This window comes from Salminus brasiliensis, chromosome 12 (genome assembly GCF_030463535.1).
Source record: "Salminus brasiliensis chromosome 12, fSalBra1.hap2, whole genome shotgun sequence".
Lineage (NCBI taxonomy): Eukaryota > Metazoa > Chordata > Actinopteri > Characiformes > Bryconidae > Salminus > Salminus brasiliensis.
In genome coordinates this window covers 37568052-37592979 of record NC_132889.1, presented here as the reverse complement: position 1 = coordinate 37592979, position 24928 = coordinate 37568052, and the positions used below count along the sequence as shown (strand labels likewise).

At 43.4% G+C, this 24928-nt stretch overlaps 2 protein-coding genes across 4 annotated transcripts in view; both read right to left on the bottom strand.

Annotated features, from left to right (window-relative positions):
* rpl27 (ribosomal protein L27) overlaps positions 1-24928 on the bottom strand; it is a 404812-nt gene that overhangs the window by 338547 nt on the left and 41337 nt on the right. The gene's annotated exons all lie outside the window — the stretch shown is intronic.
* Positions 380-23005, bottom strand: grna (granulin a). 3 transcript variants are annotated; one of them, XM_072693625.1, is made up of 23 exons: positions 22984-23005; positions 22466-22566; positions 20552-20692; positions 17389-17523; positions 16214-16342; positions 14887-14971; positions 14238-14344; positions 13347-13497; positions 13087-13227; positions 12702-12799; positions 12442-12595; positions 12249-12346; positions 11778-11931; positions 11585-11682; positions 10617-10770; positions 10427-10524; positions 9956-10109; positions 9766-9863; positions 8658-8924; positions 7909-8190; positions 6985-7227; positions 6050-6271; positions 380-2531 (listed from the first exon to the last, which is right to left on the bottom strand). In XM_072693625.1, exons 2-23 carry the CDS (start codon positions 22475-22477, stop codon positions 2388-2390), a joined length of 3165 nt encoding a protein of 1054 aa, XP_072549726.1. In that variant the 5' UTR covers positions 22478-22566; positions 22984-23005; the 3' UTR covers positions 380-2387. The 3 variants fall into 3 exon arrangements, with proteins under 3 accessions (XP_072549726.1, XP_072549727.1, XP_072549728.1); XM_072693626.1 differs by lacking the exons at positions 9766-9863; positions 9956-10109; XM_072693627.1 differs by lacking the exons at positions 9766-9863; positions 9956-10109; positions 10427-10524; positions 10617-10770.

The window sequence follows — 24928 nt, the reverse complement described above, 5'->3', positions numbered from 1 at the left end:
CCCAGTCAACCAGTCTGACCAATCTTGGTCACCATATACAGGTCAAGAGCTAAGATGGTCATCCATCCTAACCATCTCGAGCTGGCCAGGCCGGGTAGAAGCCTTCACAATTGTGCCGGTCACTTTTTTTAGGATGAATAATTTTGAACAGTCTGAGGGGAGTGCTAATTGGTGGGGTATGAGCCTCCATCACTTACATTAGCTACATCAGCCTACATTAGCCTTGTAGTTCCAGTGCTAACACGAAATTAGCAGACCTCCGACACCAAATATGAGGTTAGAGATGATACATATTATCATTTTTTGGCTGAAATATAATAAAAACAACACGTTAGCATTGCCTGGAAATTGTCCACTTCATGAACTTCAGAGTGAGGCCTTGAAGGTGGATTGTGGTTTTATTTTAGGAAGCACCAGGTGTTCAAGTTTCTCATCAATCACAGTTCTGATCAATAACACAATCATACAGTGTAATATAATGAATAAGACATCAAAAGAAGTCGGAAGAGGCCGGGCTGTTTGCCTCATGTGGGAAAATCAGCTAAGCTAACCAGCTACATCACGATAACCAAGTTCTCCATGACGCACACCTGTGTTTCATCACCCTATCAGCTCATGCAGAGCTAGCTCCACTGGAAAGTAGCAAATGTTCAACCATTAAATGACATTTACTGTCTTTAATAAGGCATATTATGATTCCAAATAACCTGTTTTTGACGCAACAAGCATAAAAATGAAGATACTAGTCAATAAAACTGTGTCACTACGCTGAATATGTATCAGGAATACATCATATGTTTTTTTAATATTACTATATGCAGTTAATGATGTGGAAATGGATTACCTGCACTGCATAAGAAGTGAGGCCAAGTATAGCAACAATATACATTATTTGGACAAAAGTATTGGGACACCTGCTCAGTCATTGTGGTATAAAAAGAGTTTCTCCAGGGAAGAAGGCCTTCTACCAGATTTTGGAGGAGCATTGCTGTGTGTTAGTGAGGTCAGGATGTTGGATGATTACCAGTCCACAACTCCAAATCCCAAAAGTACTGGATGGAGCTCCACCATCCATCATTCCAGAGAACACAGTTCTTTCACTGCTCCACAGATCTATGCTGCTGGGGGGCTTTATACCCCTCTACTAGCCCACGCCTGGCATTATCAGGCAGCATGGAGCCAATAGGTTCATGTTTGCTATCTGAGAGCTCTAGAGAGTCCTATTCTACTGGCAGTACTTCTCTACAGGGACTAGACATTCATTAGAAGGGGTGTCCACAAACATTTGTGTGTATATATATATATATATATATGAGCAATTTTAATTTTCTCCCAAAATCGACATATAAGGCATTAAATATGAGAATATGGTCATTCCTGTCCACCTAGTTTAATGTAGAAGATGTATGAAGGCACCTTGCAACTACACATGGTAGTAAAAATGGAAAATGTCCTTTAATACAGCACAGTGGTTTTAGGACATCGTAAGTTCTTACTTCCTCTGTAAACAATCAACAATAATTTTCTTGATTCTTCAATAATCTTGATTTTATATATGATTTATGAAACATTGAGCATGTATAAGATATTCCCTGTGGCCTTACACTGTCCATCATAAGTTTGAGGACACTCAGCTTTTTAAAGTGAGCACAGGTAAAAGAATAATGTCAAAGGTCATCCTATCATTTCATCCTATCAGGGCGAAAAGACAGCTCTGCTGTCACAGCTGTTCCAACATTAGGGACTCTGGGTCTAAGCTGGGTTTTTCCCTCGAATAGAAATGAATGGAATTTTAATAAACTGTAAAATGGTAAACAAAACAGCTCTAAATCTGATATGATTTGATATATTTTGATAAACTGTTGTCCCAAATGTGCCTGAATCCTCTGATTTATGAGATCGTTAACAAGTATGCACAAAATGTTAGCATTATAGCTACATCAGTGCTAACAACAGGCTAAGTTAATTAAAGCTTAATTAAACTTTAAAATGTAATTAAACACCATGCTGTTCTCTACTGCCCTAAACACACTAGCAAGTGCAGTTCGGAGTGCAGCAGTGCTAGCTTAGCAAGTAGCAACGTTCATATGCAGGCCTCATAATTCAGAGGATCCAGAAACTTTGGGGGGGTGGGGGGCGGGGGGGGGGGGGTTTAATGCAGGACTACATGCATTGAAATTCAGCTCCTATATGAGCCTGACGCTGAATGCCTGAATGATGTATGAGGTCTATAGTTTGATAGTTTGGAAAATAAGGTCAAGAGGTCAAATTTCAGGAGAAAGCCGAGCGTCCCGGACTCGTGATGCGCAGTGTAGGCTGTGTGTGTGTAATCATGTGTGATTAATAAATCAGTGGGAAGAGCTCGGCTGCATCTATATGAGGTGCATCTATATGAAGTGCGCTCGCTTCTTCCTGGAGAAGAACACCTTCCAGTTGTCCCAGCTGAGGCCTGACTCTTGAGTGCAGGAGCCGTCCACTTCACAGGTGTATCCGGCCGGACAGCAGTGTTTCATGTCACTGCAGCACACAGCCTGGACACAGGAGGGAGAGAGAGAGGGAGGGAATTTGTGGGAGAGTGAGTATAACAGTACACTATATAAACACTAATCAGCCATAACATTAAAACCAGGTTAATTGAAGAACACTGACAATCTGCTTCCAGTGGCTCCTGTCTAAAGGGGTGGATCTACGTATTAGGCAGCGAGTGAACGGTCAGTTCTTGGAGGTGATAAGGGTGTTCTGAGAACCAGACTGTGATGTTCTAGAAGAGTCAGACTGGATCTCCAGAACATCAGGCATCAGGTCTTGTGGGGTGTTCTTGGTATGCAGTGGTCAGTACCTACCAAAAGTGCTACAAGGAAAGGCAACTGGTGAGCCAGAGACAGGGTCATGGGCGCCCAGGACTCATGAACTGAAGCTCATGGAGGCCGGAACTCGCAACTTGCAGCACTTATAGGACTCTGCTGCTAACAGACTCGGGCCCTATTGTAGCGTCAATCGCGCACCGTGTCAGTGGGGGTACTGCCAACGAACATCTGACTGTTGACATCTGCCTAGGCTGTTTTCAGTCAGTGGAGCTCCTGTGTTTTCTGTTACCAAGATACACAGAAACGCCAGAAATGGACCTGAACACCCCTCATTTCAAGACTTCCATTGAAACTTAATAGGTTTTTAACCTGTAAAGCTGCCGCTACCCACACTACCAGAGTGTCAAGTGGTAAGTAATAAAGTCCAAAAACTTACTTTACTACAGTAGAAATGTTGCTTTGTTTACTGCAGTAATTCTTTATTACTTCCACTTCTTCCATTTTCACCCAATTATCTGAACTTTCTCCTCCTTACATTTTAAAAACAGCCTCGTTCCTCCTATTTCATTTCCCTTTGTTTTCATTCCGGCTCGTCATCAATAAAAACCCTCTCCAGATAAATCTCTCCATCCTGAAACTGTGAGTCTGATCCTGATTGGATGAGAAGTATAAACAGACTCCATTCTGACTCCTTATTGGTTTATAAGAGACCATCACACCTGCACACGTCCCGTCCCTCTCCAGCGAGCTCACAGCAGACGTCTGTAGTCTAGTATGAAGACTGTGTCCGTGGCAGAGACTCAAGAGAGCTGCAGTGAAACGTCCCGACTGAGCCCCACATTTACATTCCAATAAAGCTTATTGATCACACGCCTCTGAAGTCTGACTTTCTGCAGCTTTACAGAACTTCTAGACAACGACTCCTCATATTTTCCTCCATGAAGCTCATGTTAATGCTCAGTAGAGCACAGAGACGCTCCTTTAATAGAGCTGATATTACTGAAATGCTTCATTTTCAATGGGCAGATCTGCAGCTGAAACAGGAGCCTAGTGCAGCCCAACATTTTTAACATCAACATTTTAATAGATCATTCTCCTCATTATGACTTTTAGAGAAATGGGGTTTTGGGGAGGGGGGAGGGGGGGTAGTGCACTATAGACCCCTGTGGTGCGGCCTAAGCTTTCAGCCTTTGTTTTCCTTCCATTACTTTTACTTTTCTACTTGAAGTCGTTCTGAAACCAGTACTTTTACACTTTTACTGGAGTAAAAAGCTTCAGTTGATACTTCAGCTTCTATAGAAGTCTTTTAAAACCTCGTATCTCCACTCACCTCTACCTGAGGAATGAATGGCTATACGTTTCACACCTTTGACTGTGACGTTATGTATATGACTTTTCAGGTGTTGTTATCAGTTCTATAATACATACACTGGATTTTGACCTCACGTCAACCAGCCCCAGGTTCCTATCACTGTGAGGCTATTTAGTCCCATGAAAGATAGTAAAACAGTGTATACACACTAATTTAGCTCACTACTACAGCAGCTTTGTAATTCACACAAGAGCAAACAGAGTGTGTAATACAGGGATGAGGGATGCTTCACATTTGACTTCCATTTGAATCTCACGCACTAGAGGCAATATAAGCGCGGCCAGCCCTGATTATCTACGTTTGTGCTAAAGAAAGCAATGGACCATTTCCCGTGTAAAGAATAGCCAGAGATAATTCATAGTGAGCCGATAAAAGGCAGTGTCTGGAAGGTGGTTTGCATGCGCTAGCATTAGCATGTGCTCATAAACGGAAAGTCGTAGGACATGGAAAACGCAGACTAGCACTGAAACCGGCCTGCTCTTTTTGGATTCCACATAAAAGGGATAGTTTGGCCAGTGCAGAGCCGGCCCAAGGCCTACTCGAATTACGCTACGGCTGCCTAGGGCCCCAACGTCACCAGGGGAGCCCCCAAGAGCACCAAAACATCATGATAATAAATATATATTTTTAAAATAACATTAAGTAGTAAAAGAAAATGATGTTACACAAGAAGTGATTTTTATATGAATATATTATCATAGTTGCAGCTGCCACTGCTGGGCAAATGCAGATATTCGCCGCCCGGGCGCCTTTGCGTAAGCGTATTGCGCAATATCTCTCTCCCTATGAAATGATGAAGCGTCTGGTGCTGACGAGGTGGTATTGGGGTCCCATAAAGGCTTGGTGCTAACTAGGGTGGTACCGATACCACTTTTCCTTTCCAATACCGATACGATTTTCAAGTGTCTATTGATACAGAGTACCGATACTGACTCATGTAGTTGGTGTGAAGTGTTTTGCACTGGAGCTATGAGGCAAATGTAGCTAACAAGTAAAGCTCACGCCATGACAAGGAAGTGTATTCCTCTCTGATTAGCGTGGTGCTAACTAGGGTTGTACCGATATCAGATTTTCAAGCATCTATTGATACAGAGTACCGATACCGACTCTGACTTCAATACTGGATAGGCGGCTATAAGTCCTGATATTTATAGAGTTCCAGTTTTTATAGGTTGTACGTTTTTATATCTGATCCTAAATAAAACGGCACATCTGACAAACTTCAGAGCTATAACAATTTTAAATGGCCGAAACATGTGCAGGTAGGGAAGCGTAACCAGGAAAAGCTTTACTAAACAGCTTTTAACTGCTGTAAAATTCACATTTCAGAACCATAAAAAAGAACGTTCTAATGTAAAAGTTTGCGTGTCAGTAAGCTTCGTGGTCTCGGCGCTCTCTATTGCCGACACCGGTACTGTGTGTGTGTAAGTGCCGGTGTCGATGCCGATACCGCAGGCCTACATCATCACACACTCTCCTCCAACAGACTTACTTATGTGGTTTCTGACACTGTATGACTCGCCGTTATCTAGAACACGGAACACTGAAGTACGCACAACATTCAGGCTGCAAAATGTTGCTGCTATTGTTGATACCGTGCTAATACTGTACTTCAGTTGATAGAGTTCTAGATAACACTCTGAGTCCTACAGTGTCTGCAGTGATCTTCTCATAGTCTGAGTAGAGCCTGCAGTTAGCACCATGCTAATTGGTGTACATACGTTTTTATTGCTTAGCTACATTAGCCTCATATCTTCAGTGCAAAACTAAAGAAGCTAGCTTCAGACACTGAACATGTCTGGGCTGATTGGCGAGATTTGGGGACTGCCTAAGTGTTGTAAGTGTACCCTCAGGTGACCTGTGCTTTTACCTCTGGAGACGGGCAGCAGCCCCAGGTGGTCTCGGAGGTTTTACAGCAGGTCTCAGTGTCACTGCAGCTAGTTCCCCCTCCGCACTGGATTTGCAGGTGTCTGATGTATGTTAGGGGAACGGTCTCCACTTGCAGTACGATGGACTTTACACATGACCGTAAGTTCACATCACATGTGTAGCCCTTAGGACAGCAGTGCTCTCGGTCTGCGCAGCAGGTGGCCTGAGGAGGAACATCGAGAGACAAACTGTGGTGGGAAAGTATCACATTCAGCTCAGGACTGTTGATGAAGCATGGAGAGAAATGATTAACCGTACATTTGATGTGGATTTTCTGTATATTTTTAATACACTAAACGGACAAAAGTATTTGGACACCTGCTCATTCATTGTTTCTTCTGAAATCAAGGCTATTAAAAAGAGGTTCTCCTGCTTTTGTTGGAGTAACTGTCTCTACTGTCCAGGGAAGAAGACTTTCTACTAGATTTCAGAGAAGACTGGCTGTGAGGATTTGATTGCATTCAAGACAAGAGCATTAGTGAGGTCAGGATGTTGGATGATGATGATCCCCAACTCCTTTAACTCATCCTATTCAAAAGTACTGGATGGAGCTCCACCATCCATCATTCCAGAGAACACAGTTCCTCCAATGCTTCACAGCTCAATGCTGCTGGGGGGCTTTATACCCCTCTACTAGCCCATGCCTGGCATTACGTGGCATGGTGCCAATAGGTTCAGGTTTACTATCTGCTCCAGAGAGTCCTATTCTGTTGGCAGTGCTTCTAGCTGACTGTCAGCAATGAGTGAAACTAAAAGTAGCTGAATGCCTTCATTAGAAGGGGTGTCCACAAACATTTGGACATATACTATAGGATAGTGTCAGTATACAGAAGACTAAACCGGTGTACAGACATGGACATACACCCATGCACTTACCTCAGGGATCGGGCAACAGCCCCATTTTCCATTGCTGAGCTCACAGCAGGTGGCACTGATGGGGCAACTTGTCTGCCTGTCACATCTGACAGCACTGTGGTCAATGCTGTGGTCAGGGCTGCTCTGGGCTGCCAGTTTATTGTACCAGGGAATGACCACGTCACCCCTAATGCAAGATGTCTGAGTCTGATCACACTTATACTGAGCTGGACAGCAGTGTTCCCCATCCTGACAGCACACAGCCTGGAGCGAGACATCAACAACAGTCACATCACAATTCAGTTATACTGAGGAGGCGGAGCTACAGTCTCTCATTAGGGTGAACATTAATAACACGCTCTAAATGTAGGTATTGTGATATACACTGAGGAGGCGGAGCTACAGTCTCTCATTAGAGTGAATATTAATAACGCTCTAAATGTAGGTATTGTGATATACACTGAGGAGGCGGAGCTACAGTCTCTCATTAGGGTGAATATTAATAACGCTCTAAATGTAGGTATTGTGATATACACTGAGGAGGCGGAGCTACAGTCTGTCATTAGGGTGAATATTAATAACACACTCTAAATGTAGGTATTGTGATATACACTGAGGAGGCGGAGCTACAGTCTCTCATTAGGGTGAACATTAATAACACGCTCTAAATGTAGGTATTGTGATATACACTGAGGAGGCGGAGCTACAGTCTCTCATTAGGGTGAACATTAATAACACGCTCTAAATGTAGGTATTGTGATATACACTGAGGAGGCGGAGCTACAGTCTCTCATTAGGGTGAATATTAATAACGCTCTAAATGTAGGTATTGTGATATACACTGAGGAGGCGGAGCTACAGTCTCTCATTAGGGTGAATATTAATAACGCTCTAAATGTAGGTATTGTGGTATACACTGAGGAGGCGGAGCTACAATACACTCACATTAGGCAGAGGGCAACATCCCCACTTCTTGGCTTTGGCGATGAAGCAGCAGGTGGTGTGCTCCGGGCAGGTATGGCGTTCATCACACTTCACAGGGCCGTTTCCTTTATTCTGCTTCGGCTTCTTCTCCACGTTCACATTCTCCCCCTGTGCTGGGGGGCCAGAGGCTTTAACTGGCACTGCCATTGGGACAGAGGTGGCGTATTTGTCGCAGGTGAGTGTTCTGAAGTTACAGGTGGCGTCATGAGGGCAGCAGTGGATATGATCCTCACAGAACACACCCTGCAGGAGGAGTGGGCTGAATTACAGTGAAAAGTAGAAAACCACACTAAATTGACAAAAGTATTGGGACACCTGCTCATTCACTGCTCTTTTGAAATCAAGGGTACTAAAAATATTTGATCCTGCTTTTGTTGGAGTAACTGTCTCTACTGTCCAGGAAAGAAGACTTTCTACTAGATTTTGGAGAAGAATTGCTGTGAGGATTTGATTGCATTCGGCAACAAGAGCATTACAGAGGTCAGGTTGTTGGATGATCCCCACCCCAACTCATCCTATTCAAACGTACTGGATGAAGCTCCACCATCCATCATTCCAGAGAACACAGTTCCTCCACTGCTCCACAGCTCAATGCTGCTGGGGGTCTGTATACCCCTCTAGCCCACGCCTGGCATTAGGTGGCATAGTAGCAATAGGTTCAGGTTTACTATCTGGGATCATCAGCTTACGGCCAGAGAGATCTATCATACCTGTGGGAAGGGGCAGCAGCTCCAGCCTGCGTCCCCATCCTTACAGCAGGTGCTGGACGCGGGGCAGGAATGGCTGGAGTCACAGCTAACGTTCGCTGCTGTGGTTTGTCCTTTCACTTTTTTCTCAGGCTTCTGCCCTCTGATTGGCCGGCTGGGCTTCTTTTCCAGCCAGGGTACAGACTCTGAGGGGTCGTCACACGTCTGAGCAGAGAGGTTACACTTTTTGCCATGAGGACAGCAGTGCTTCAGGTCCTCGCAGCACACCGCCTGTAAACACAGTTCAGATGTTCACAGATCACACACACACACACACACACACACATCAGAGAGCTGTGGAGCTCCATATAACTTATCTCCACCACCTATCAAAGAAGAGGACCTCCGTCTGTGTTTGACAATACGTCCATACGACAAATAATCCACGATATTACAACTACTCTGTATGGACAAAAGTATTGGGACACCTGCTTATTCATTGCTTCTTCTGAAAAAAAAAGGTATTAATAAAGAGTTGATTCTGCTTTTGTTGGAGTAACTGTCTCTACTGTCCAGGGAAGAAGACTTTCTACTAGATTTTGAGTAGAGCATTGCTGTGAGGCTTTGATTGCATTCGGCAACGAGAGTGTTAATGAGGTCAGGATGTTGGATGATCACCACTCCACCCCATTCCACAGCTCCACAGCTCAAAGCTGGGGGGCTTTATACTCTTCTAGCCCACGCCTGGCGTTAGTGGACACTGTAGAGAAGTACTGCCAATAGAATAGGACTCTCTGGAGTAGATAGTAAACATGAACCTATTGGCTCCATGCTGCCTAATGCCAGGCGTGGGCTAGTAGAGGGGTATAAAGCCCCCCAGCATTGAGCTGTGGAGCAGTGGAAGATCTGTGTTCTCTGAAATGATGGATGGTGGAGCTCCATCCAGTACGTTTGAATAGGATGAGTTGGGGATGCAATCAATGCAATCAAATCCTCACAGCACCTGAAATGATGGATGGTGGAGCTTCATCCAGTACGTTTGAATAGGATGAGTTGGGGATGCAATCAATGCAATCAAATCCTCACAGCACCTGGGTGCAGGTATTCAGTGGACTGCTGAAAGGGGCTTTACCTGAGCAAGTGGGCAGCATTTCCAATCTCCTTGACCATCCTTACAGCACGTATGTCCATCAGGACAGCCCACGGTGTCATTACAGGGAACATCAGAGCCTAAGGAGGAGCAGAAGGACGTGGCTGAGTCCTAAAACCTGGGTGGAAACAGTGAGACTAAAACTAAAAAGTAATACTGATTATATGCTGACCTTTGATTTCTGGAAGCTTCTTTCCTCTGATTGGTCGGCTGGGCTCCTTCGTCAGCCAGGGAACAGACCCTGAGGGGTCATCACACGAGCCAGCAGTCAGGTTACACTTTTTCCCGTGAGGACAGCAGTGGATGAAGTCATCACAGCACACCGCCTGCAAAGGAACCCTGTGTTATGTCCCTTCACGTGTAAGACAGCACATCCTTCCATAGAGGTTTCAGTGCCAAATGGACCCAGAAACAATGTTCAGGCTGATCTTCTGTCCTTCCTAAGATCACATGACACTATTTTGGCACAGATCATTGAATCACGTGAAAGACTTGTGGGTTTAAACACACGTTTGATATGGATATGAAGTTTTATCGGCCGGCACTGATATGGACACTCATCCATACTGATAATCCACCTGTAGTCTAACGATGAAGATCTGCAGGCCTGGTTGTGTGTGCACCCTGCTGAAAGGGGCTTTACCTGAGCCAGTGGGCAGCATTCCCAATCTCCTTGACCATCCTTACAGCACGTTTGTCCATCAGGACAGCCCACGGTGTCATTACAGGGAACATCAGAGCCTAAGGAGGAGCAGAAGGACGTAGCTGAGTCCTAAAACCTGGGTGGAAACAGTGGGACTGAGACTAAACAGTGATACTGATTATATGCTGACCTTTGATTTCTGGAAGCTTCTTTCCTCTGATTGGTCGACTGGGCTCCTTCGTCAGCCAGGGAACAGACCCTGAGGGGTCATCACACGAGCCAGCAGTCAGGTTACACTTTTTCCCGTGAGGACAGCAGTGGATGAAGTCATCACAGCACACCGCCTGCAAAGGAACCCTGTGTTATGTCCAGCAGGTCCAGTTGGGTCCATCATCATGTCCTGCACACCCACTGCTCTTCTCTCTCTACACCAATGACTGCACCTCTAATGACCCGTCTGTTAAACTCCTCAAGTTTGCAGATGACACTACAGTCACGGTCACAACCTTTTTCAGCTGCTCCCAACTGGCAGACGCTACAGAATATGTTCACTAAGACTGTCAGACATAGGAACAGCTTTTACCCTCATGCCATCACCATCCTCAACAGCTGATCCCCATCATCAGCTACAGGCCACAGATCTTACTGATACACTATTATTATCACTCTTATCCTACAGTTACTGCATTACTGCACCATTACTCATCTCACACATGTCTACACTGCTGTGTAACACAATATTTAATCTGTATAGAGCTGCATACTGCTGTTCTGTGAATAACACTGTAAAGCACACTGTATAGACTTGTGCTGGTATAGTCTGTGTATACTGTGTACACTACTGTTCTCTGTAGATTGTGTACTGTCTGTACATTATATGTAGAGTAGCTGTATATTGTTAATACTAGAGAGACGTTAACAGCCAGAAACGAATTCCTGGTGTGTGTGAACATACTTGGCCAATAAATCTGATTCTGAATCTTATGTTAAGACGGATCTTCTTTCCTTACTATTAGTATTAAAAATTTCAGGACAGATCTGTTACAGGAGGGGATCAGATTGATTCTGACACCCATCCATACTGATAATCCACCTGTAGTCTAACGTTGAAGATCTGCAGGCCTGGTTGTGTGTGCACCTTGCTGAAAGGGGCTTTACCTGAGCCAGTGGGCAGCATTTCCAATCTCCTTGACCATCCTTACAGCACGTATGTCCATCAGGACAGCCCACAGTGTCATTACAGGGAACATCAGAGCCTAAGGAGGAGCAGAAGGACATGGCTGAGTCCTAAAACCTTCTGGGTGGAAACAGTGGGACTGAGACTAAACAGTGATACTGATTATATGCTGACCTTTGATTTCTGGAAGCTTCTTTCCTCTGATTGGTCGACTGGGCTCCTTCGTCAGCCAGGGAACAGACCCTGAGGGGTCATCACATGAGCCAGCAGTCAGGTTACACTTTTTCCCGTGAGGACAGCAGTGGATGAAGTCATCACAGCACACCGCCTGCAAAGGAACTCTGTGTTATGTCCCTTCACGTGTAAGACAGCACATCCTTCCATAGAGGTTTCAGTGCCAAATGGACCCAGAAACAATGTTCAGACTGATCTTCTGTCCTTCCTAAGATCACATGACACTATTTTGGCACAGATCATTGAATCACGTGAAAGACTTGTGGGTTTAAACACACGTTTGATATGGATATGAAGTTTTATCGGCCGGCACTGATATGGACACTCATCCATACTGATAATCCACCTGTAGTCTAACGTTGAAGATCTGCAGGCCTGGTTGTGTGTGCACCCTGCTGAAAGGGGCTTTACCTGAGCCAGTGGGCAGCATTCCCAATCTCCTTGACCATCCTTACAGCACGTTTGTCCATCAGGACAGCCCACAGTGTCATTACAGGGAACATCAGAGCCTAAGGAGGAGCAGAAGGACGTGGCTGAGTCCTAAAACCTTCTGGGTGGAAACAGTGGGACTGAAACTAAACAGTGATACTGATTATATGCTGACCTTTGATTTCTGGAAGCTTCTTTCCTCTGGTTGGTCGGCTGGGCTCCTTCGTCAGCCAGGGAACAGACCCTGAGGGGTCATCACACGAGCCAGCAGTCAGGTTACACTTTTTCCCTTGAGGACAGCAGTGGATGAAGTCATCACAGCACACCGCCTGCCAAGGAACCCTGTGTTATGACCCTTCACGTATAAAAGTGTCGACCGATACTGATATGGACACCCATCCATATTGATAATCCACCTGCTGAAAGGGGCTTTACCTGAGCCAGTGGGCAGCATCCCCATCCTCCTTGACCATCCTTACAGCAGGTATTTCCATCAGGACAGGACGTACTGCCGTCACAGGACACGTTGTAGCCTGAACACAGAAACCAGAGCACAGCAATGAATGCAATGAATAAGCAGCGTCCCAATACTTTTGTCTATGTAGTGTATTTCTGTTATTGTGCATTTCAGACCGTTAAATGCAAATAATCTCTGATTGGCTGTCTTCTACTGTGCCTCGCTCTAAAAGCAGTGCATGCTAAAACACTCCTTACAACTTCAGCGTGAGTGGGCGGGGCTAAAGTCATCTGAATAGGTGGGTATATGTGAGATCAGTGGACTTTATATACAAATGGGTGAGTAGTGTTTATTTCTGCTTACCCTTTGAAACAGCAGAGCTTAGGGTGGTAGTAGTAGTGGTGGTGGAGGTGGTGGTAGTGGTAGTAGTGGTGGTGGTGGTGTATTGTAATGCTGTAGTGGTTTCAGGTTGTTTAGTGGTCAGCTTCGGAGTCACGGCTACAGCTGTAAGGGTGGACAGTCCCGTACGGGAGAGAATAAAGGAATTGTAAAGGAGTTACATCAAAGCAGAGAGGCATATTAAGACTTTACGATACTGGTGTATTGTGGGATGGCACCCCTACGTTTGTGGTCCTCCCAGGCGGCTCTCATGCGGGCAGGGAACTTGGCCCACATGGGTAGCTCTTGTTTGGTGAAGGACACACACTTGGAGCTGTTTACATGACAAACACTGTTTTCAGGACAGCAGTGCACTTTATCCTCACAACACACAGCCTGTGGACAACACACACACACACACACACACACACACGTGCATTTTAATCTAACACCTTTATCAATTACTCTGATAAGTGGAGCTAGTAATGATGGATGACAGTGTTAAAAGGGATGTGACGGGGTGGTGGAGGCTCGCGAAGGCTTGTAGTAGACTTGTGAACAAGGAGAGATGGAATTTACAGGATGATGAATTAGGGAGACGGGGCTTCAGGAATGTCCCCTCTACCAAAATATGGTTATTTCATAACTGTATTTTGCAAGAATTGGAATTTTTTGCTCCTGGGCTCCCCCTACAGTCAGCGAGTGTAATTCACTTTTACTCCACTGCAGTAAATACATATCATGTTTAGAGCGCCCCCTCATGGACAGCCATACAGGAGCATTTGTTATGACTGGGGTTACACAGCAGCAGTTCTGGAGAGAGGTTCTCCTCCCGCAGCTCCACCCCCAAAGCTCCATATAGTGCAGTAGTAGCAGCAGCGTTCCGGCCCGGAGTGGGAATGACGGAGACACCGTTCTCCCTGTTCCAGTTGGTGGAGCATTGGCATGATCCTGAAGCTAAAACTGATCCATAATTCTGCTTTAAGCTCTGCAGAGCTGCGGCCTGGAAGGAATGCAGTTGGACACGCCTGATTTAGAGTGTTCCCTCAGTAATAATGGATATTCTGCCTAATTCCTGGAGGGGGCAGTATAACGTATAATAAACCAACTATGAGGAAAAGTTGGCCGGTCAGTACCCTGAGCATAGGGCAACATCCCCATCCTCCATCCGCAGTCTCACAGCATGAGGTCTGTACCGGGCACTCAGATACTCCGTCAGGACATATGACTGCCTGGAACGTTGCTGATGACAGAGAGAGACAGAGACAACGAGTCCACGTCAAGGTCCAGATTAAGACAGTAGGACAACACATAGTGGACACAGAGTAATTCATAGTGGATACCAAACATTTATTATACATAATACATATCATAATACTATGCAGATCCACCGTCTCTTGAAAAATTCGAGTTCAATAACCAGTATGTGGAGGCGGGGCTTAGTTGAGAGTGGGCGGGGCATAACAGAGTCAATCAGAGGGCCATCAACATCCAGAAGGGGGCCACTCACCATTACGTAATAGAGGGAAAACTCCTCACTATTTGATCATCAATGGAGGCAGAGATACAGGTGCAGCAGAATTGAAATGTTAACCTCTAGGGGGCGCACCAGCCAGTTTTTGAGGTTAACGTTGGAAAAAATGATCCAAAAGGAGCATATGTTTATAAATGTTTGTAGATTCTATATTTACTGCAGGAAGAATATTTCTATGTTTATTTACATGTTTGATGTTTAGGATGCAGATCTGTAACAAGCAGGTGAAGACCGCTTCCTGTTTACCATACCTTTCTTCTTGGCACAGGAGATGCTGTCCACACTGCACTCATGGTCATTTGGACAGCAGTGTTTTCCGTCTGAGCAGACGATGCCCTGAAAAGAGAGGAGATCCAGAGCTTAATGAACTACAGCAGAGCTGCTGCCGCACAGCAGGAACTGGACACAGACTGAGGTCAGGCGGTGTCGCAGTTTAGTGTTTCCACAGAACAGTTTGGTCACTGGTTGCTCAAGCGTGTCAAATCAGGACAACACCAAACTACACTCGGGTCCACACTTCCTCTCTGCAGTTCTCATAACACTGTAACTCACTGCAGAGCATGAATATTTCATTGTAGCCAGTTGTTTTAGCAGATACTGAATAATTCATAACTTATACTGAATAATTCATAGTGGAAACTGAATAAAATGATAGTGGATACTAAAAATAATTAATAACTGATACTGAATAATGAATAACTTATACTGAATATTCATAGTAGATACTTAATAATTAATGGTCAATACTGAAAATTTCACAACTTAAACCGAATAATTCACAGTAAATACCAAATACTTTATAGTAGATATTGTTTAATTCATAGTGGATACTGAAGAAATCATAGTGGATACTGAGGAAATCATAGTGGATACCAAATAATTAATAGTGGATACTGAATAATTCATAGTGGATACAGAATACGGCAGAATGTATACTGAATAATTCATAGATGATACTTAATAATACATCATTGATACTGAATAATTAATAACTTATACCAAATTATTCACAGTGAATACCAAATACTTTATAGTAGATACTGCTTAATTCGTGGAGGACACCAAATAATTCATAGTGGATTCCAAATACTTATACACAATACTTCATAAAATATACATAATTATTCATATTAGATACGTAATAATAGTATATACTAAATAATTCATTGTGGAAACACAGAATACTTCATAGTGGATGCCAAATAATTCATAGTGGATACTGTATACTTCATAACTTATACAGGATACTTCAACATTTATACAGAATAATTCACAGTGAATCCTGAAAACTTTATAGCTTTATAGATACTGAATAATTCATAGTAGATACTCAATAATTCATAGTAGATCATGAATAATTAATTGTGGATACTGAATAATTTATAGGCAATACTGTTTAATTAATAGTGGATACCAAGTCATTCATGTTGGTTGTTATGTTTAATGATATACATTTTCTGGTCACCACAAACATCACCAGCTTCTTCCTCTGTGCTAACTTGAGAATTTCCCCACTGTGGGACTAATAAAGGATTATCTTATCTTATCTTATCTCTTATCTAGGATGATCTAACTCACCTGTGTGACGGGACAGCAGCCGTATTGATCAGTAAGCTTCAGGCAGGAGAATTCGGAGGGACAGGATGAGTTATCCGGGCAGATGATGTTGTCCTTATTGGCCACTGAGGGGCTGATCATCCTGAATGACTGCGAGAGAGAGACAGGAGGTGATTAAAGCACACTAAAGCGGGAGGGTTCACACTCAGGCCTTACTGCTACAACCATGCCTGAAAAGCACTAATTCATGATGAATCATTCATAACTTATACAGAATAATTTATATTATATTATAAATTATCAATCAAACAAACAAACAGGGATTATTTATAATAAAAAAAAATTAAGTTAAAAATAAAATGATAAAAATGAAAAATAAATAAATAAATACAAGTGATTAAGTATGAGTTATGAATTATTCAGTATCTATTTTACAGGGATAATTAATTAATTAATTTATAATAATAATAATTATTAACATTATTATTGCAGTTAGTTCCTTATTTGAACTTAAAGGTTGCAGGTATCTGTCATTGCTCTATGTACAGCGTTTGACCCATCCGTGGTAGTTAAGACACACACACACACACACACACACACACACACACACACACACACACACACATACACACCCCCAGAGCTATGGGCAGCCAAGAGAGAGGGTGAAGGGCCTTGCTCAAGGGCCCAACTGTGGCAGCTTGCCAATTGTACAGCTTGGGTATCGAACCCACAACCCTGTCATCAACAGCCCGTAGCTCTAACCGCTGAGCCTCCACTGCCCCTAATTAATTAATTATGGATCCCTGTTAAATAGATACTGAATAATTAATAATCTTTACTTAATCACTTCTATTTTTTTGTATATATATATATATATATATATATATATATATATAACTTAATATTTTTATTATTATAAATAATCCCTGTTTGTTGTCAATTTCAGCTAAACGAGCGTCATCCTCAGTATTTCTCAGAGTGAAAATAAAGGTTGATTGACAGATTGATTGACAGACTGTGCTCTGTTAATGAAGAATACGACTAGACTGTATTTCTACTGTATTTCTGCATTTCTGTGGGTCTGTGGGTGTAGCAGGATGTGAGAGTAGCGGAGTAGAGGAAGAAGAAGAGCTGGGAGTAGCTGGATTGTGGTGGAGCTGCAGGAACTCTCTCTCCGGGTGCTGCTGTGCTCTTACTTTAGCGAGGCCAGTCAGTGAGGACGTCCTCTCAGTCCAGCGCAGCGAGTGGGTAGAGTTCACACACTTGGATTCTGCTGTTTGGCACAACATTCCCATAGGGCAGCAGTGCAGGTGGTCCTCGCAACACTCTCCCTGCGCACACACACACAAACACACACACGCACACACACACACACACACACACACATTAGTAAGCATCTTACTCTTTTAAACTTTCCTGCTCAAATAAATGAATAAATTAATATAAAATAATAAAAATCAATGAAATTACTTAACATTCACAATGTTTTTTTTTATAATAACTCAAGAAAAACACACATAATTTATTATTTACATTCATATTTGTCCAACGTTCAATATATATTATAGTATATTATATTTGCTTATGTGGTAACCATGGAAACTAAGACTGACAGGGAGACAGGGGGGTGTCATTTAGTCATGAATTTCTTCTGATCAATATTTAACAAAAACACAATTACATATCCATTTTCTTTTTAGCTCCACTAGTGTCCAAATGTTTGTGGACACCCCTTCTGACAAACACATTCAGCTACTTTAAGTGGCACTGATTGCTGACACAGATGTGCAAATGCACACAAACACACACACACACACACACACACACACACACAGCTTGTCTGGGACTCTCTAGTAAACATGAACCTATTAGCAACCTAGTGGCATACCTAATGCCAGGTGTGGGCTAGAGGGGTATAAACACCCCCCATCCCCCGGTGCTCCATCCAGTACTTTTAGATGGGATGGGTTCGGGATGAGGTGGAGTGGTGATCATCATCCAACATCTTGACCTTGTTAACGCTCTCTTCGCTGAATGCAATCAAATCCGCACAGCAATGATCTGCTCCAGAGAGTCCTATTGTATTGGCAGTACTTCTATACAAGGACTAGAGAAGCTGTGTGTGTGTTTGTGTGCATGTGCACATCTGTCTCAGCAGCAATGGGTGCAACTGAAAGTAGCTGAATGCATTCATTAGAAGGGGTGTCCACAAACTTGTGGACATATAGTGTGCTTCAGAGCTCGATTAGTGGGACAGGTACACGCCAGTTACCAGGACCAGCCATGTGTGCTCTGCTACAGCTTTCCTGGGTAGCCACTTTCCCTACAGTTTGAATAACAAAGACATGTAAAGTCTTATCGGCCTGTGTGTGTATGTGTGTGTATGTGTGTGTGTGTGTGTGTGTGTATGCAGAAAGGACAGGTCATCACGGAGTATCTGATCTATATGACCACTTATCTGAGCGACTGTCCGCCGCCTTCACTCACACCCTGAAGCAATCTCCCCTTTACAGCACTGCAATACGCTGCGTATAACTGCACGATACACACCGCCTTTACTGCGCACTGCTTATCAGGTACACACACTTAACAGTGCCTAAACTCACTGGCCATTTTATCAGAAACACTATTTTATAGGTGTGTAGTTTTAGACTGCAGCTCATCTGGTGCTGGTATGAGTGTATCCGGACAGACAGTGTAGAAAGTGAGGGGTCAGCTGTGTAGCAACAGACGGGCTCCAGGCCTACATCTACACAGTGGACAGTGAGCACACATGCCCGGAGTGGTGGGCAGCTATTGCTGGGTCGCATTGGGGAGCAGAGAGAGGGGGAAAGGCCTTGCTTAAGGGCCCAACAGTGGCAGCTTGCCGAGCCCGGGTATGAAACTGTGCTGTGTAGGCCCGGATTAGGCTTAACCCTCGTCTGGGGAACCAAAGTAATAGAGATGCATGATGAGTGCGATTTTATTTATTTATTTATTGATTTGTTATTTTATATAGCTATATTTATGGACTGTATTATTGTTATAATGATACATCACATCCCAATATGTCACAGTATGCCTTCAGAAATATCAGGTATTTACTTTTTTCATTACAAAGAGAAGATTTACTTTACATTTTCAGCAATTAGCTGACGTTCTTATCCAGAGCGACTTATAAGGTCACTCGTATTACAGAGGTGGGTCAGTGTAGTGTTAGGAGTCTTGCCCAAGGACTCTTATTGGTGTAGCGCAGCATAGCCACCCAGACCAGGAATCGAACCCCAGTCTCCCACATGGAGACTGGGGTTCGATTCCTGGTCTGGGTGGCTAACACTACATTGACCCACCCATGTAATATGAATAACCTTATAAGTCACTCTGCATAAGAGCTTCTGCTAAATACCATAAATGTAGTGGTGTTCTCTGTTGCACCACACCTACCTCAGAACACGGTAGCTCTGTTTGATTGGATTAATTGGATTTGGAGTACACGTCGCTAACGAACACTGGACTGTCCACTGTCGCCCAAACTTCGCCTCTGTAAGCACACGCCCAACAACTTTTGCAAAAGTTGCAAAAAGGAGTAGAGATGCATGAGTGTGGCAGACCTTTAAACTGGTAAGGAACCTTTACATCAAGTCAAGGTTCTCTAGACCTTTCATAGGTTCTCCACTACTACATTTATGGAACCTCAAATCTATCAAAACAGCACGGCCTTATTTTAACATTTCAGCTAAATACTGAAAGCCAATTATTATTATCATCCACTTTGTAGCTCTATTCCACCCTCAAACCCTGAGCACAGTCCACGGAGGAGTGAGCAGTGGAAGCAGTTCCGGTTACTCCGTACACCGTTCGGCTCTGTGGAGTTCATTTTAGCGTGAGTAGGCTAAAGTACGTCACACCGTGCTCGAGACCACATCCATTTCCCAAACTTATGAATGAAGATCTGGAGGAGCTTTCGGAGACAGGCCGAGGTGTTCGGGGGTGTTTTTGCAGAGATGAAATTGGTGACAGTTTAAGACCAGTGTCTGTTAGCAACGTTAGCCTAGCATCTCCTGTTGTAAACTAAAGAAGCACACGTTGGATATCAAATATGTCATGGCTGATGGATTGCATTTGGGTTCAGTGATCAATTATGGTGATTTGAGACTTCACTAAACTTCTTCTTTAAAGTAAAGCACTGCTTTACTATTACTATTGCCATCTCCTGAGCCTAGCCAATCAGCACAGTGTAAATATTAGTGTAAACAGCTCCACAACATTTAATATCTAATCAAATATTGACCTCAGAATATGTCTTTATTATTATTATTATTATTATTATTATTTTCATGGGGCCTGGCTTAGAGATTAGCATCGCTGTGGTCAACTGACCTGATGGAATGGGCAGCAGTCGTATCCCCCAGATGACCGGATCTGGCAACATGTACGCTGGTCCCCACAAACCTGCTGATCGGGACACAGTGAGCCGGCCACCAGGCCCAGCAAGGCCAAGCCCACCGCCAGCTTCAGCATCTACATGAAGACGAGGAGCAGATCTGGTCACTGCAACTTTTACACCGACAAGACGTTTAGGAAATATGCAAATGAGCTCAGATATTTATACAGAGGTGTTGAATTTCCCTTTTTTAGATCAGTTTCGTTTGCATCAGTCTGCCTTCCTTTATTTTTCACAGTATCACTTCCTCATCGCGCTGCAGTCACATGAGTCAGGGAGAGCTCAGTGGTTCAGTTGCCCTCACTTAAAAACCACCAAGCTTTCACTTCACCTGCACCAGGTTTTGTGGGAGCCGTCTGACCCTCAGAGGGCCTTCAAAAGGTCACAGAATTTGATAATATGATTGGATGCATGAAGATATCATAGCAATAGGGTATCGTAAGATGATTGCTTAACCCTTTAAACCCTTTAACTTCTGTATGCGAGCCCACACGTCAATACTGTCGTCATTTCCATCCGTTTTAATAGGCCCTAAGATAGAACCCTGCAGAACTCCACAGAATCTGGTCGCCTAAGAGGTTAACCCAATCAGAACTAACATCTAAATTGTCCTTTATTGTGTAAATCTACAAATGGAAATTGCAATTGCAATCAATTAATAATCAATCAATAAGTAATCCTTGGTTCTAGGAAAATGCTTGGGTGTAAAACCTTTAACGAATGCTGAGGATCTTTATTCTTTAAAGCTTTAAAAGTTTAAATAACGGTGCTAGCACTTGTTTGATTGAGACATTAGGTCTGAAAGGTTATAAATATGATCTGCATTGGACAGATGTTTACATTAGACCAGTATTTGAAGTGTGTACAGGTGATGCTGGACTAGTGCACCCAAATATCTGCATTTTATCAATATTCTGACTATATTTATTGTCATAATGATACGTCACATCACAATATGTCACAGTATGCCTTTATAAATATCTGACATTTACTTTTTTTCATTACAAAGAGAACACGGAAGCTCTGTTTGATTGGATTTACAGTAAAATTGGATTTGATTGAAGTCTACAGTAATTGTGTGCATAGTATTGTTAAGTGCAGCAACAGTTTATCTATTCCAACTGATCCAGTGTCAGAAAACCTAAATATTTGACATAAATGTTGATAAATCAAATCAATCAAATTTGGTGCACAGTTTAATATTTGATATGTGGACACAATTAGCAAAAAAACGAAACTAAGATGATGTTCAATGTTCAATAAAGATGATATTTTACTTTACTGCTAATACAGGTGGATTTACATGGAATTTATATGCGAAATTATTATATATAATATATTATTATTAGATATTGACATCATCCCACAAGTCCCGTATGGGTACTTCCTTTTAAAACCCCCCTTTGGTATTTTTTGCCAACTTTCTGAATCAACTTTCTGAGGAGAGGTGCCTCTTTTTGGCCTGTGGAAGCTTTCTGGACGACTAGCACACAGTTATAAGTAAGAGGCGTATCTTCAGAAAGTGAAAATGCCACCGGTTTGTATAAATAACTGTTACATAAATATTCTTTTATTATTTTATCACTGTAATCCTGGTCCAGGTGGATTTATGCAGAGTTAATTTGGGCAAATGTGGGATATCAACATCGTCCCACAAGTCCAGTATATGGAGTTCCTTATAAACACCCCCACCTCCCACACACACACATACTTTTGGCTTGTGCCAACTTTCTGAATCATGAGGAAGAGAGGTGCACAAATACAGTCTTTTTCATAGTCCTATTATACACAGTACTACACACCACTTCATTAGTCCTATTATACACAGTACTACACAACACTTCACTTACTGTTGAAAGCATGAGAAGGCAGAGAAGGCAGATCTGCAGGAGCACCAGGAGCACCTCTGGGCAAAATGACGAGCAATCTCTCCCACTGGCTCCTAGTTATCCTGTACAGGAGGCGTCGGTTAGTCAGTGAAAGCACTGCTTAGGCCAAAATACACTACTGTCCTCCAGGAAAACCCCCTACTCCTCCTAGTAGAGGGTGGAGGGGTTGCAAAACACACACACACACAAATATGTATATATATATAAATGTAGGCTAATTAACAGAGCTGCTGAATAAATAAAACTAGCTGATATATATATAAATATAAATATTATATATCAGCTAGTTTTATTTATTCAGCAGCTCTTTGCTTCTATCATATTTGCTGCAGATTAAGAGAAACTGAGCTCACTAACAGCAGGAACTACATTTACAGCAGATTCTGATGAAAGTCTGAAGACTGAACCTCTAAAAAGGCTAAAAGAAGGAAAGCGGAAGGTCAGAAGTGAAAGCTGAGGAGATGTGTGTGCACTCTTACCTCCTCTCGCTCCTCCGGCGCCTCTGGAGATTATAAAATCAACAGGGCTGCGAATACAGACTGTATCACTCTAGGCCCCGCCCACGGAAACCACATCACGCTGATTGGGCCACACGGTTGTCAATCAAAGACAGGCATGTATTAAAGTAAAGAAAGTGAAACTGCCTTTATCTTCATCCTGCGGGACGGCTTCACTCTAGCTCACTCTCTAGCTCACTCTTCTCACAGTGCTTTTGTAGGGGAGGAGCGGCAGCTCAGCAGTGGTTAGAGCTCCAGGCTGTTGAATGACAGGATTGTGGGTTCCATACCCGGGCTCGGCAAGCTGCCACTGTTGGGCCCTTGAGCAAGGCCCTTCACCCTCTCTCTCTGCTTCCCGGGTGCTGGAGTTGGCTGTGTGTGTGTGCTCACTGCCCCTAGTTCACTAGTGTGGACATTTCACTGTACAGAGTACTTGCCTTTACTGTGTTACTGGGACCCAGTTGGGCTTCTCAAATGGGCCCGCCTCAGTGTACAGTGTATTACCCATATGGGGCCCCTGTTTAACCTTTTCTGGTCCCATCTCTGACCCTGGTGGTCATCCATATGTGGGACCAACATAGGACCCATGGACAAAACTTGCAGGAACCCAGTTGGGCTAACCATCCCATAACCACTCACATACCGATCCTCAATCTTTATTAATTTATTTATTAATTTTTTTAAATTCAGGTTATTTCTTGCTCTCAAACTAAAATTATGTTTCAGGTGAAGCTGCGTAAGCAAAGTGGAGGAGCCGAAGCAGCTGATATTCAAATTTTAATGCAGGCATAAACTCCAAGGGTTCAAGGTCCAGGTGTGTGTAGATGGCACTCTTTATCTTGACCTTCTTGAACTGTGAGCTTGCTTATGAGCTTATGAGGTTTAGCACAGCAGATAACACCACTACTTGCCAGTGAGCTACCACAACCTTGTGGGAGACTAGGGTTCGATTCCAGGTCTGTGCTACATCAATAAGAGTCCTTGGGCAAGACTCCTAACACTACATTGGCCCACCTCTGTAATATGAGTAACCCTGTAAGTCGCTCTGGATAAAAGCATCAGCTAAATGCCATAAATATGAATATAATATAAATCATAAACATATGTCGTTTGGAGGTGAGGAACGGAAGTCTGTGCCCACATACAGGCCTTAGAGGGTTAAAGGGGAATTCCACTGAGGGGGTTTCAGTATTACTCAGTGTGTGAGAAGAGCGCAGTGAGAGTGGGGCTTTGGGCTGAAACTGTAGATCACTGTGGAGAAACAGTGGCGGTGACTGGAACCAGGGGACGGTTGCCATGACTACAACATCAATTTAGCCACTATTTTATTTACTATCCAAACCCACCCAGTGGACCCACCTGTTAGAAATGCATGGACTAACAGGCCATCCACCATAGATGGCGCCATTGACAACACCAGATTTATCCTTGCTGTGAGGTATCCACACTGACCACACTGTAGTCGTAATGTGCAGTCCATTACCAACATGGCCAGTGTGTGTCCAGAGGTGTCAAGTAATAAAGTCCAAAAACTTACTTTACTACAGTAGAAATGCTGGTTCTCTAAACTTTACTGCAGTAATTCTTTATTACTTCCACTTCTTCCATTTTCACCCAATTATCTGAACTTTCTCCTCCTTACATTTTAAAATCAGCCTCATTTCTCCTATTTCATTTCCCTTAGTTTTCATTCCGGCTCGTCATCAATAAAAACCCTCTCCAGATAAATCTCTCCATCCGGAAAGTGTGAGTCTGATCCTGATTGGATGAGAAGTATAAACAGACTCCATTCTGACTCCCTATTGGTTTATAAGAGATCATCACACCTGCACACGTCCCGTCACTCTCCAGCGAGCTCACAGCAGACGTCTGTAGTCTAGTATGAAGACTGTGTCCGTGGCAGAGACTCAAGAGAGCTGCAGTGAAA

Bases quoted from the DNA above. Each gene is read 5' to 3' on its own strand.
- grna (XM_072693625.1), bottom strand. The intron at 17,524-20,551 runs GTCAGTTGACCA...GTGTGTGCGCAG, and splicing joins ACTGCTGCCCATTCCATCAG to GGAGAGTGTTGCGAGGACCA. The intron at 6,272-6,984 runs GTAAGTGCATGG...GTTCCTCCTCAG, and splicing joins GCTGTTGCCCGATCCCTGAG to GCCACCTGCTGCGCAGACCG.